The 13,167-nt window shown below is 42.2% G+C and overlaps 1 protein-coding gene across 2 annotated transcripts; it reads right to left on the reverse strand.

Moving 5' to 3' along the window:
• Positions 1-389: 389 nt before the first annotated feature.
• On the reverse strand, positions 390-5,000 carry LOC115145191 (glutamine synthetase-like). 2 transcript variants are annotated; one of them, XM_029686533.2, is made up of 7 exons: positions 4,855-5,000; positions 4,056-4,236; positions 3,551-3,712; positions 3,160-3,306; positions 2,889-3,016; positions 1,459-1,658; positions 390-1,240 (listed from the first exon to the last, which is right to left on the reverse strand). In XM_029686533.2, exons 2-7 carry the CDS (start codon positions 4,219-4,221, stop codon positions 922-924), a joined length of 1,122 nt encoding a protein of 373 aa, XP_029542393.2. In that variant the 5' UTR covers positions 4,222-4,236; positions 4,855-5,000; the 3' UTR covers positions 390-921. The 2 variants fall into 2 exon arrangements, with proteins under 2 accessions (XP_029542393.2, XP_029542392.2); XM_029686532.2 differs by having other exon boundaries at positions 4,056-4,245; positions 4,855-4,999.
• Positions 5,001-13,167: the final 8,167 nt, after the last annotated feature.

Raw genomic sequence — 13,167 nt, forward strand, 5'->3', positions numbered from 1 at the left:
CTCGTGGAGTGCATTGCGTTGGACTGTGCGGTTGCAAGATTGGAACCCCTGAGCTGACAAGGTGAAAATCTGTCGTTCTGCTCCTGAACAAGACAGTTATAACCCACAGTTTCTAGGCAGTCATTGAAAATAAGAATGTGTTCTGAACTGACTTGCCTAGTTAAATAAAAGGTATAACATTTTTAAAATAAATAATAATCGGAAATCGGCGCCCAAAAATACCGATTTCAATTTATTATGAAAACTTCAAATCTGCCACAATTAATCGGCCATTCAGATTAATCGGTCAACCTCTAATTTTGATATCATGGATGGCCAGTTAATGCAGCCATAGCGCAGTCTATAAATGTGATAAAATCACATACTATTAAAAAGTCAAACAAGAAAGATTATGGTAAAATTTGATTTTTTTTTATGTTACAAAAAAGACAGAACCTGTCACTTGCAATATAAGTTCCATAGCTGGCCACTAGAACAGTATACAAATCCTTAAGACGGACCCCTCCCCCCCACACAATCAAAAATCTACAGCATCTTGGTTAGTAAATCATGTTAAACAATATTATGAGTAGCAAATTGATACACATAACTAGAAGTAGACCTATATATAGAAATATAGAAAACATGTATCCCTCCAACAGACATCTGTCTGGAATTGTTAAGTCCATAGCATCAATTAAAAAGGGCAATGTTGGCAGTGATCAAAAGGTAGGGATCTACTCTACCCTGAACACAGACTGCAGAATGTACCGAAGATTCTCCCATGAAAAGGGTTAAAAAGCAAGCCATACATGGATGGTCAAGACTTGCAATATGTAAGGGGTTTACAAAGCTACAGACAAAACAGTACTTGGAATGACACTTGAGATGTAGCTCAATAGGACAGGAGGGGGATTATTTCAGATCAAAAGAGTATCTAGTTCATTTGCTGTATTCTTTAGGCTCCTCACCCTCTTCACTGAGCAAACATGTGCGTATCAGCGCTTCCGTGACTGCATATGGGTCGCAGTTAGCAGATGGGCGGCGGTCCTCGAAGTAGCCCTTCTTGTCCTGACCCACCGAGCGGGGTATGCGGATGCTGGCGCCGCGGTTCGCCACGCCGGCTGAGAACTCATGGATGTTGGACGTTTCGTGGTGACCGGTCAAGCGCCGGGCGTTGTCCAGCCCCCCTTTGGGGTCGTAGGCACGGATGTGGTAGCGGTGTCTCCTTCCCAACTTCTCAATCGAATCTTCGATGCCCCTGTGTGGATAGAAGACAGAAGGGGTTAATCCACTGCTAAAGAGACTTAAAAAGCTTATGAGGCCGGTTTCCCAGGTTGGATTAAGCTTAGTCTTCAACTAAGAAGCATAATCAATGGAGAATTGCCATTTGTCTAGACCTAGGCTTAATATGGGTCCAGGAAAACTAGCCCTAAAAATAGAGCAGTGGGTATACAGCACAATTGAATCCATGCCTACCTCAATCCGCCATCTTCTCTCATCTCCTTGGTGCTGAAGTTTGTATGGCAGCCAGCGCCGTTCCAATTCCCAGGGATGGGCTTGGGGTCGAATGAGGCCACCACACCAAAGTCTTCACACACCCGGTGGAGGATGAACCGAGCAGCCCAGAGGTGGTCACCCATGTTGATACCTTCACATGGCCCAACCTGGAACTCCCACTGGAAGACAATAAGAGTCCGAGAGATGATGGTTTTGAATATTTACAGAGTTTCATGAACACAGATTTAGCCTAATCCTGCACGAAGACTAATTCTTGGACAATGCTTAATCTGTATACTGAACAAAAATATAAATGCAACATGTAAAGTGTTGGTCCCATGTTTCAGGAGCTGAAAAATGAGCCAAGAACTCTTCCAATACGCAGAAAAAGCTTATTTCTCAAATTGTGCACATTTGTTACATCCCTGTTAGTGAGCATTTCTCGTTTGCCAAGATAACCCATCCACCTGACAGGTGTGGCATATTAAGAAGCTGATTAAACAGCATGATCATTACACAGGTGCAACCTTGTGCTGGTGACAATAAAAGGCCACTAAAATGTGCAGTTTTGTCACAACAATGCCACAGATGTCTCAAGTTTTGTGGGAACGTGCAATTGGCATGGTAACTGCAGGAATGCCAACCAGAGCTGTTGACAGATAACTGAATGTTAATTTCTCTACCATAAAAGTCACCACCAACATCGTTTTAGAGATTTGGCAGTACATCCAACCGGCCTCACAACCGCAGACCGCATTTATGGCGTCGTGTTGGCGAGCAGTGTGCTGATGTCAACGTTGTGAACAGTGCCCCAAAGTGGCAGTGAGATTATGGTACGGGAAGGCATAAGCTACGAACAGTTGCATTTTATCGATGGAAATGTGAATGCACAGATACCTATCCCAAGGCTCATTCTCATGCCATTTATCCGTCGCCATCACCTCATGTTTCAGCATGATAATGCACGGTCCCATGTCGAAAGGATCTGTACACAATTCCTGGAAGCTGAAAATATCCTAATTCTTCCAGGACCTGCATAGTCAGACATGTCACCCATTGAGCAAATTTGGGATGCTCTGGATTGAGGTGTACGATAGCGTGTTCCAGTTACTGCCGGTATACAGCAACTTCACACAGCCATTGAGGAGTGGGACAACATTCCACAGGCCACAATTAACAGCCTGATCAACTATGCAAAGAAGTGTCGCTCTGCATGAGGCAAATGGTGGTCACAAGATACTGACAGGTAATTCTGATCCACACACTTTTTTTTATGAAGGTATCTGTATTCCCGGTCATATGAACTCCATAGATTAGGGCCTTGTTTATTTAAATTGACCGATTTCCTTATATGAACTAAAACGTTGCATTTATATTTTTGTTCAGTAGAATAGTCAAGTGGTTCTTACCTGAGCTGGCATGACTTCAGCATTGGTGCCACATATCATAACCCCAGCATATAGACAAGCTCTATAGTGGGCTTCTACGATGTCTCTACCATACGCCTTGTCTGCTCCCACACCACAGTAGTAGGGGCCTGTTCAAAAACACTGCATCATCAGGCTCAACAGTTTAGATGCTAAACATTTAATACTCTACTTGAATATACCGACTGAAAGTAGCTATGGATATCTGCTAATGAATGGTATTTTATATTTAAACTTAACCTCTCAAACTAACCTTGTGGACCAGGGAAGCCATTGGAAGGCCAGCCAAACGGATGTCCGTCTGTTCCCAGGATGGTGTACTCCTGTTCCATGCCAAACCACGGCACCTGGTTCTCTACCATCTCCATGATCTTCTTACACATCAGCCTGAGGTTAGTTTCTGGAGGGGAACAAACATTGTACTGGTCATTCAAACCATTTCTGCTACACTGAGCCAATGGGGCCTGGGTTCAATAAGTTACTTAAGGCTGGGCCATGTTCAGCAGGCATGAAATGGAAGAAAACAGGGTGGTATTATCCAAATGTATCCAATAAACCTCATTTTAATTTTCTATTGCAAAAGTTTAAATGTTTGAGCGCCAATGAATATGACCCCCCAATGTCACTTTACTGCTTAGGTTTACCTGTAGGCTTGCGGTTGTATTTGAGCACTTCACACAGGACCAGTTTGTTGGGGTCTTTCCTGAAGGGGTCTCTGAACATGGCAGCAGGGATAAGGTACATATCGCTGTTGGAGCCCTCCGACTGGTACGTACTGGAACCATCAAAGTTCCACTCTGGGAGATCTGAAGGAGAGAGGGAGGGAACCGTGCGATAAGAGCAACTCAGGGATTCAAATACCCGTTAGGTTCAGGGTTATTAGTCAAAGCAACCCGTATTTTTGGATTTATGCTGTATTAGAAAAGTAACTGTTGGAGCTCTTTGAGCAATGTGTTACAAGGGTGTAACCAGTCTTTCATCTATATTCATTTAGAAAATAGTTTGCCACTCCGACCCCCCCCCCAAAAAAAGTAATTTCTGCCACCCACCACTGAAAAAACATTAGGAAAACACTGGGTGTAGCACAAAAGTTTCTTATTACCCATTTCAACAGGCATAGATCAATGCAAATCAAATGTCAGATCTTACCATCAATGTTCTTGGGTTCAGAATCCAGAGTTCTGGTCTTGCAGCGGAGCCCCTCTCCAGTCCCATCTATCCAGATGTACATGGCCTGGACCTTGTCTCCCTGAGAAAGGTCCATATAATGCTGCTTCACAGTTTTACTCAAACTGGCACTCTCTGACGTGGCCATTTTTTCAATGAGCGCCTGGAAAACCTTGGAACAAAGAGCAATCATTTGGAATCCACTTGAAGCGTTTGATTCTTAGAATTGAGCCATTTGAAGTCTACAACTATGGTATTATGCCCACCCACTGATTTATAGTAATAGTTGATCTACTCAAAACGTCGTAACAAAAAAATAAAATGTTCAAAACGTATGTCTTGTAAGTTTGCCTAATTACTATTGCACCAACGTGTGATGAGAACGCAATCAACATCCTGCAATATCGAGTTAAATCCATGAACGTTTTCCACAAGAGAAAACAGTCCGGTTTACAATAAAGCACGTACGCGAGCATGCTGCTATGTCAGTTTACAATACTGATGCCTGTTTACGCCTGGTTACGATGATGGAAAATAAAAGCGCAATGGTTTCTGTTGCCAGGTTATGATAGTCAAAAACGTCTGGCACGCACTATCCATACATGGCACATAATCAACAACAATAATCAATGACTAATATAAATGGAATTCACCATAATTCGGCTAAGAGGTGCGAAACTATAAAGAGAAACAGCACACCAATTAGTAAACATGATGAAAATACACAATGGAATTGTCGTAGCCGCTCCTAGAACTTTTAAAATAGTTTAGGAATAATGACCTTATATCAAGTAAGGAATTAGGATCAAAAGCCTGGTACAGCCTTCTGTAAATGTTCTGTGTAATTCCAAATGTTTTTGTTTCATTCTCTACCGCAAAATTTGTCCTAACGGTTCCATTTATAAAAGAGAGATATGACCCTCTCGCCTCAGATTGGCTAGAAAAGAACGTGATCCCTTCGTGATCAGGTGATGGGGAGCTCATGGTTTGCGTTCATTGGTGGTCCGGAAAAATGTGGAGTTTCATTCAATAGCCTGCCTTAAAATCCTTCCAAACAAGTATTTACTTCAAGACTCTACTCTTTGTTTGCTAAAGGAATGATAACTATCCTTACCAAAACCTCAAATACGTTTCTTTATTTGAACAGTATGATAATTTGTTTAAAAAATACGAAACGGGGAAAAAGATTATGCATGGAATAATTTCTATAATATGGTAATTATAAAGAACGATGATTAAGTCAAATACGCCCCTTGACGAAATGAAAACTGAATATTCCAAGAATCAATTATGTTGTGGTGCCTCTAAGGAACAAATGTTCCTAAATGATGAAAAATAAGACCATGATGCTCTTTGACTGTTGGCTAAAATATCGACGTTCCGTACTATTTTATTATAAAATGGACATTTGTTATGATGAAGAAACAAGAATGAAAAAAATACAGCCTGCCGATTTACAAGCCAATTAACCAACAACGTAATGAATTGTAACAACTCATACAGGTTTACGTTACGATTTTATGATTAAATTATTACGTCATTGGTGATATAGAGCGACTGTATATGAAACCACATGGCTGAAAAGGCACAGTCTGCCTAGTAGACAACCTGCGTTTTTGAGGTATTATAGAATGAACGAATAAAAATGACCAACAACTCATCAATACTGAAACAATCTGGTATGTTCTGAATAATACTATAATACCGGTAGGCCTGCACAATGCCATTCCTTGGGCCTACATTATTTGCTGAAGCCTAACATGACCCACATATAACATGATAAAATGTAGGCTTATGTTTTTTTTTCAACAACACCACAATTGGTTCACATTTGTATCTATTTTAGGTGGCGATGATGACCGACTGTCAGATCTTCTGAAAAATGACGTTTTCGTGGATTTCTTTAACACGTTTCTGAACCTACCGGTGAGCCCCTTCTGCGATATAAAATAGAACACAGCTCTTTCACAGAATTTAGAATAGAATATAACTGAACAGAATAGAATAGATCTTTCACAGAATTGATACTAGAACATAACTGAGTAGAATAAAATAATTGTCACAGAATGTATGTCACATTTGAATCTGTTTTCTGCCTAGGTGTTTGGTCAAACTCCTCTCTTCTTTCTGTCGGACAACAAATGGTTAACTTGTCCTGAGCTACTTCAAGGCCAGGTAGAGAATACAAAACCTAACGAATTGCGCCCTACTGTGGTTTATTTATGAAACAGTACTCGCTGTCCATATTTTTATTTATTTAATTTGAACAATATGGTTCAAATAGAGTTCAAAACAGAACTTTTACTCTACATACCCATGAGAAAGACAATACAAATGAATTTCTTCATTTTGAAAAAAAAAAATGTCAGTAGGCCTGGGTATTTTTTATTTAATATTGTAGCGACCTTATCGGAGCACCTATCAACCTCAGTAAGAGGTTCAGACCACTTGTCATAAAGGTTAAGGTGTTGGATTAATAGTTGCCAGACCTGTGTTCGAGTCCTGGTCAGGGCTACCCCCTGAATTTGTTATACTTAGTTAAAATGTTATGATTTATATGCTATTCTAATTTTTGACATAACAGGAGGTGAACAGAGGAGGATTTCAGAAGTGGTTGACTGCTCATCGCTTCACCTTGTTCAAGGAAACAGAGTTGTTCCATTACTACACTCTCTGTAAAGAATTCTTGGAGTTCTCAAACCATCATTCAGAAGGTAATCCGATTAGTTATATATACAGTATATATATTTTTGCAGTATGATAGCGGTACTGTAAAACTAAAGCATAGAGAAACGTGACAGGGAAGGAGCCATAGTTTTGGTCAGTGTTTCCCTGTTGACTCTTATTAGTTATGAACATCTAAATGGTATAAAAACACCCTTTACCTGTTGAAAGTGAAAGTATGGGGAGGGTTTCTAAGTACAAATATTTGGGTTAAGGGTACAATGAGCGATATACATGGAAAGGTAATGTCATAAATGTTGAAACAAAGTGTAAGAAGGTGGTGAATCATACGCGCTCGGTCTCTGGTTATGAATGGGGGGCTGACAGACAATCGTTGATGGATATTTATAGAGCTCTGCTTAGGATGACACTTGATTACGGGTGTATAGTTTAAGGAAGCGGCGAAGACCTGGCCTCAGAGGCTGGACAGGATCCAGTATATAGCTTTAAGGATATGTATTGGTGGATTTAAATCAACATCTGTATGTGCATTACTAGTGGAGACAGGTGAGATGCCTTTGGATAAATGGTGTAAAAAATTGTCATTAGCTTGTTGGGTTAGGTTGAAAGGCTGTGAGGTTGAGCATCCCACTGCTACTGTTCTAGATGACTGTTGGGAATACTAGTAGGCAGTGGTTTGTACCTTGTCAGCTCTGGGATTTGAACTTGCAACCTTTCGGTTACTAGTCCAACCACTAGGCTACCCTGCCGCCCCATAACAGATATATTTAGTTTAATTGTTGGTGATATTAGTTGCCCTCCAGTGGGTGAAGGACATACAACCTGTTAGTATGCTCAGATTCTCTGTTTTGGTTGACAGTTGGAAAGCGTGTTGATGAGAGTGGTTGGAGGTTGGCCCTTCTGTGGTGATCGAGGATGTTTCTCCATGGTTACTCCCAGATCCTGTTGATCTATCCTTGGAAGCGAAAAGGAAAGATTGGTCAGAAGTCAGTGATCTAGGGAAACTGGTTGACAATTACATTGGTAGAAGTTTTTATGCTTTTTTTAACCACTTTTCACGATGGATCCAAGGACCCAGATAGTGGGCGCACAGGAGCAGGCGTTTACATTCCTGAATTTGATGTGCAGATATGTAGAAAATTAACAGTCCATTTGGCCCAGCTGGAACAGCGTTGTGTTCTCCAATTCGTTTTTGAAATAAGAAGAAAAAAATCAAGGACACCAGAGTTGGAGGGCAGCAAAAGCAATCTAACTGCACATCGTCATCATTGCGTTGATTTGTAGTCACGTATTCAAATTATCTGCAGAACAAACATTCCTCATCTTTCAGCATTGGTGCGCAATTGCATCAACTGCACCACCAGTCTATAGTCTATTTTGATCCTGGGGATGGGTTGGGGCTGTGGTCTAGCTTCGGTGGCTAGAGTGGCCGCATTGGCCATCTAAAGCTCAATTTTCTAAATTCTTCGTCCGAATACTCAGGCTCAAATAAATATGTTTCGAAGACACAATTGGTGCCCCTCCAACAGTGGCGACCCGTCAGTCAGTGCAGGTGGGGCTCTGTTTTGAGCCCCACATTTTGAGCAAAAAAACTAAAATTCTAATAAAAATGTATATTTTTGGGAGGGGGCATACTTATTTTGCATGTTATTTTGGCATTAATACGTGTCACATATCAGTTTGCAAACCATGTAAAAAATATATATATGTCATTGAGGTAACAAAGCCTCATACAAACATGGTCTCTTTTTTGTTTTCTTGAGGTTGCTCAAAAATGCTGGTGTTTCAGCCTAGCTCAGTGCTTTCTGTGGTGGTGGGGCAAGCCAGCAGAAAATAGGAGCACTGCGCCGTGATTGGCTCAGTGTTCTGTCACTCATGGGGACATTACGTCACAGGCCAAGTCTAAGTCCTTAGTAAGGGTAGACTTCGAACATTTAAGCCCTTTGGGTCCTGCCATAGAATTACATTAGAAGAGCCCTTCCAAGAAGGCTCAAGGTCATTGGCCACAGATAAAATAACATAATCGCCACTGCCCACCAGTAGCTTTCTTCATCACTCACAAGTATTTCATCGTCAGACATGTTCGTAGGTTGTTCTTTACTTTGTTTAACTAATGTGTAAGGTGGTCTTCACTTCTCTGCCCAAAAAATACCCACATGAAAAAAAGAGTAGTTTACTAATAGAATAAATACTCCAGTACTTACTATAGAATTCTGTAGTAAATTGTAGTATACTGTAGTATCCCTCGATCATTTGTAGTACTTACTCAATAAATCTGTAGTAAACTGTAGAACACTATAGTAAATACTACAGTATTATCCCCAAAGAAACACTGTAGTAAGTACTACAGTAATCTCCACAAAACACTACATTTAAAAAAACAACTATATATAGCACACATGTACAGTTGTTACCCATCTCCGCTGCTGTGGCAGTCGGCTACATAAAATAACTATATAAAATCGCAAAAGTTTCAGGTGGAAAAGTACACATTTACTGATTTAAAACCAATAGTACCTTTTTTTTCTTTTTTTAAAATAGCTAATTTGGCCATACGCTTTCAATAAAACAACTAATTTGTCCACACCACAGATTTCTGTATCATGAATCATGAACTGGCAATGGAGCAGAGCGAAACCTGCATCCAGCAATGTCATGAGTCACTTTACCCATTTTTACAGCTGTTTCAGTACAGCACTGCAGGGAGAGAGAAAGGAGGAGAGTGCAAACTCCACTGAATTAGTTTCAATGTATGGAATCACTTGGAAATTACAGGATTTTGGGTAAACCTTTCTTTTAACCTTTTACAAACAAGAAAACCTGAGTCATTTAATAAACTTTGCTTGTTTTTTATATCTGCCTCCCACCAGGGGTGGACTGGCCATCTGGCATTTCCGGCAAATGCAAGATGGGCTGGTCTATTTTTAGCCAAGTGGGCCTGTCTAACTTGTTTTTTTTTGTGTGCAAAATGATCATTATCTGGCTAATAATGGGGGCCTCAATGAAAAAAAATGGGCCAGTGTGGAGTCCTCGAGGGGAAAAATGGGCCGGTGTGGAGTCCTCGAGGGGAAAAAAATGGGCCGGTGTGGAGTCCTCGAGGGGAAAAATGGGCCAGTGTGGAGTCCTCGAGGGGAAAAATGGGCCAGTGTGGAGTCCTCGAGGGGAAAAATGGGCCGGTGTAGAGTCCTCGAGGCGAAAAATGGGCCGGTGTGTGTGGGGGGGGGACAAGATCGCTTCCCTGCCCCATCCGCCGTGTCTTTATGGCACATGTGTTTACTGTCAATTCCATGAAGGTCTGTGTGAAAACCCTGCTGACAGATTCAGAGTAAGGTGCTGTACAATGCTGTACAATGCTAATTTGAGGTTCTTGTTGGTTAAAGTGTTGAAATGGACAACAGCGGACCAGTGGCTACTGAGGAGATGCATTGGGAGCGGGAGAGGGATGAGACGATTCAGCACTTTCATCAAGGGCACTTGTGGTAGGTGACTGGTGTTGGTGTGTGTGTGTTTCCTGGCCTATGAAGTGGCATTACTCATTTATTTTCTATGCTACTGTGCATTTTCCACGTGTGGTCATTCATCGACTCATGCTTCCTGTGTGTGTGCAGGGAAGGAGCTGGTGTCGTTCTGTGTGAGAGTGTCCAGGTTGTTCAACATGGACTGTGAGGATGCAGGTCAGAAACACAGATACCTGGCCCTGCTGACTGTCATCAGAGCCATCCATCTCACAGAGGGATCCAGCATCATGGCTATCTGTCACATACCACCAGGTAAAGAGACTAAACTGGTGACAAAGTACATTACCCTGGGATCGATAGTCACCATGAATAAAGATGATTAATTCAAGAGATGGCCAGGCCACATCACCGTTACCTGTCCTGAACCTACTCACCTGCCCCTTCTCTGACCTATAGGGCTACATACTGTTTGTGCTGTGTTGATGTATTTTCTTGATTTAAATCCCTTTGTCTGTGCTCTCCTGTGTCTGTCTGGTAGATACAATGATTAGCATTCTATCCAGTGAGCTACCCGACAGTGCCAGAAAGCAGATCATCGGTCAGATGTATAACAAAGCTTTACATCGGCTGCAGCACTATTGGCTTCCTCAGTTTCTAAGATACTGCAAGGACTCACTCTGGAGAGATGCAGAGTGCAGCCACATCGTTCAGGAGTACAGCTCCATCGCATCCCACTCTGCTTCTGAGGATGTGCCTGGTATACCTGCTCAACTGGACCCAGGCCTGGGACAGGTGAAGGAGGCAGAGCTGACTGGGAGTGCAACTGGGACCTACTGTTCCAAAAACACCAAGAGACTCCTCTGGATGCGCCATGAGGAACCACAGAACAGATCCGTAATGGCAGCCCGGGAGACTGAGAAGATCCAAGATGGACGTCTCTGTTGCCAGTGGCTTCGTCTTGAGGGTGAAACAGGCCAGGAATGGTGCACTAATGTTGTGCATAGCAGTCAAACCAAATACCAGATTGATGCCCCAACTGAACAATACCGCAACATGCCTGACGATGCAAAATCCCAAACCTGCAGCAAACAAACCAGCAAAGTGGATAACCTCAAGTCCAGCCACAGAAGTGGTAACCTTCTCCCGCACATTGATGTTGAAGGGGTCCAGGAGGGAGAAGTACTTATTCCACACACCTGTATGGAGACTCCTGCCTACTACCAACCGTCTGTCTTACCAGCTCCCCCTGAACCAGCAACTCCAGAGTCCCACCGCTACAACTACCTTCAGCCTGCCCTGTCGGCTGACAGCTTGGCTGGTGGGCCCTTAGCTGCCTTCCTGAGGGCCAGGGGACTGGAGACAGAGCTGCAGCATCTAGGGCTCTGGCAGGACCTGGACCTGGTCCTTAGCCTGGTGCTCAGGTATGGAGATATTTAAAAAATAATGTCAATTGTTGAAAAATAAATCATGAACAAATGTGTTGTGAAAATACTGAATGCAACTTTAAAAAATGAAACGTCTGTGAAAATGCCCAAAGCAAGAAATATATGTGCTGTGTTTAACAGAAATACACATTGTGGTATGTGCTAATAATTTGTTTTTGGTATTGATGACTCGTTCACTTTTGTAGACTATCTTTTATTTGACTGTAATATACTGTATCCTCCATACTCAGGGCCCAGGGAGATGACTCCCTCCACAGCCAGAGACAGGCTGTGGCCAAGAGGATCACACACACCTACCTGGGGGAGAACGCAGAGAGGGTAGGCCTCCTGGAGAGCGACACCAGCAGGCAGCTCCGCAGACTCCTGCCCTCTGGAGCAGTCATACCGTGGATATACACAGCCAAACATGAGATCTGTAAGGTAAAGTCAGCATGTTGACATACACTTAATATTTGAATGTTTTTGAAATCCTGTGAATCTTTGAAAATGTCTTGAGTCAATATCTTAGTAATGGGCATTTTTTTGTTGTAGGTGCTTCGTGCATCTTACGATTCCTTTTTGGACGAAGACGACAAACATTTCTGCTCCTGTCTGGTAACTGATTTGATTTTGTTTTATGCAAATTGATTATACAATATAACTGTATTGTCCATGGTTACAACGGAAATGTGTACCCCCCCCTTTCACATGCACGTATCTGTCCATCTCCCCTTGAACTCTGTTGATGGTTATGTTATCACATTTCCCCTTATGATTTGACTACAAGGAGAGTGCCGGTGTGAACTGTGGTCAGAGGTTATCTGCCATTGGCCAGAACACAAAAGAGCAGCAGGTCAGGAGGATGAGGGAGGCTCTGGCCCTTTGTCAGTCCTGTTGTAGCCATGGAGCCACGGAGCAGCCCTCTGATTGGCAGGAGGACTGGGCCCTGATGGCTCTAGAGGACGTGAAGAGAGGAGGGTCTGTCCACCTGCACTACAAAAAGACTGGTAGGAACATAACCAAGGGCTAACACAGAGGAGTTATTGAGAATAAGGGGAATGTGCAGATTTAGTTGTAGCTACGGCTACGAGAGAGCAATGCTAGTGTTACTACAGCGTGAACAATGAAAGCTCAAGGATGAGTTCAAACTCCATTTATAGTTGCATTGCAACATTTGTATTACAGTTGAAGTCGGAAGTACACCTTAGCCAAATACATTTAAACTCAGTTTTTCACAATTCCTGACATTTAATCCTAGTATAAATTATAGTCTTAGGTCAGTTAGGATCACCACTTTATTTTAAGAATGTGAAATGTCCGAAAAATAGAGAGAATAATTTATTTCAGCGTTTACTTCTTTCATCACATTCCCAGTGGGTCAGAAGTTTACATACACTCAATTAGTATTTGGTAGCATTGCCTTTAAATTGTTTAACCTGGGTCAAATGTTTCGGGTAGCATTCCACAAGCTTCCCACAATAAGATGGGTGAATTTTGTCCCTTTCAGGTTTGTAGGCCTCCTTGCTC

Source organism: Oncorhynchus nerka, linkage group LG17 (assembly GCF_034236695.1).
Source record: "Oncorhynchus nerka isolate Pitt River linkage group LG17, Oner_Uvic_2.0, whole genome shotgun sequence".
In the NCBI taxonomy this organism is placed as follows: Eukaryota; Metazoa; Chordata; class Actinopteri; order Salmoniformes; family Salmonidae; genus Oncorhynchus; species Oncorhynchus nerka.

Excerpts from the sequence above, each read along its gene's own strand:
- LOC115145191 (XM_029686533.2), bottom strand. The coding sequence starts at position 4,221 with ATGGCCACGTCAGAGAGTGCCAGTTTGAGTAAAACTGTGAAGCAGCAT. Across the intron at positions 3,713-4,055 it reads TGAACCCAAGAACATTGATG|ATCTCCCAGAGTGGAACTTT; the intron begins GTAAGATCTGAC and ends TCTCTCCTTCAG. Across the intron at positions 3,307-3,550 it reads ATACAACCGCAAGCCTACAG|AAACTAACCTCAGGCTGATG; the intron begins GTAAACCTAAGC and ends GTTCCCCTCCAG.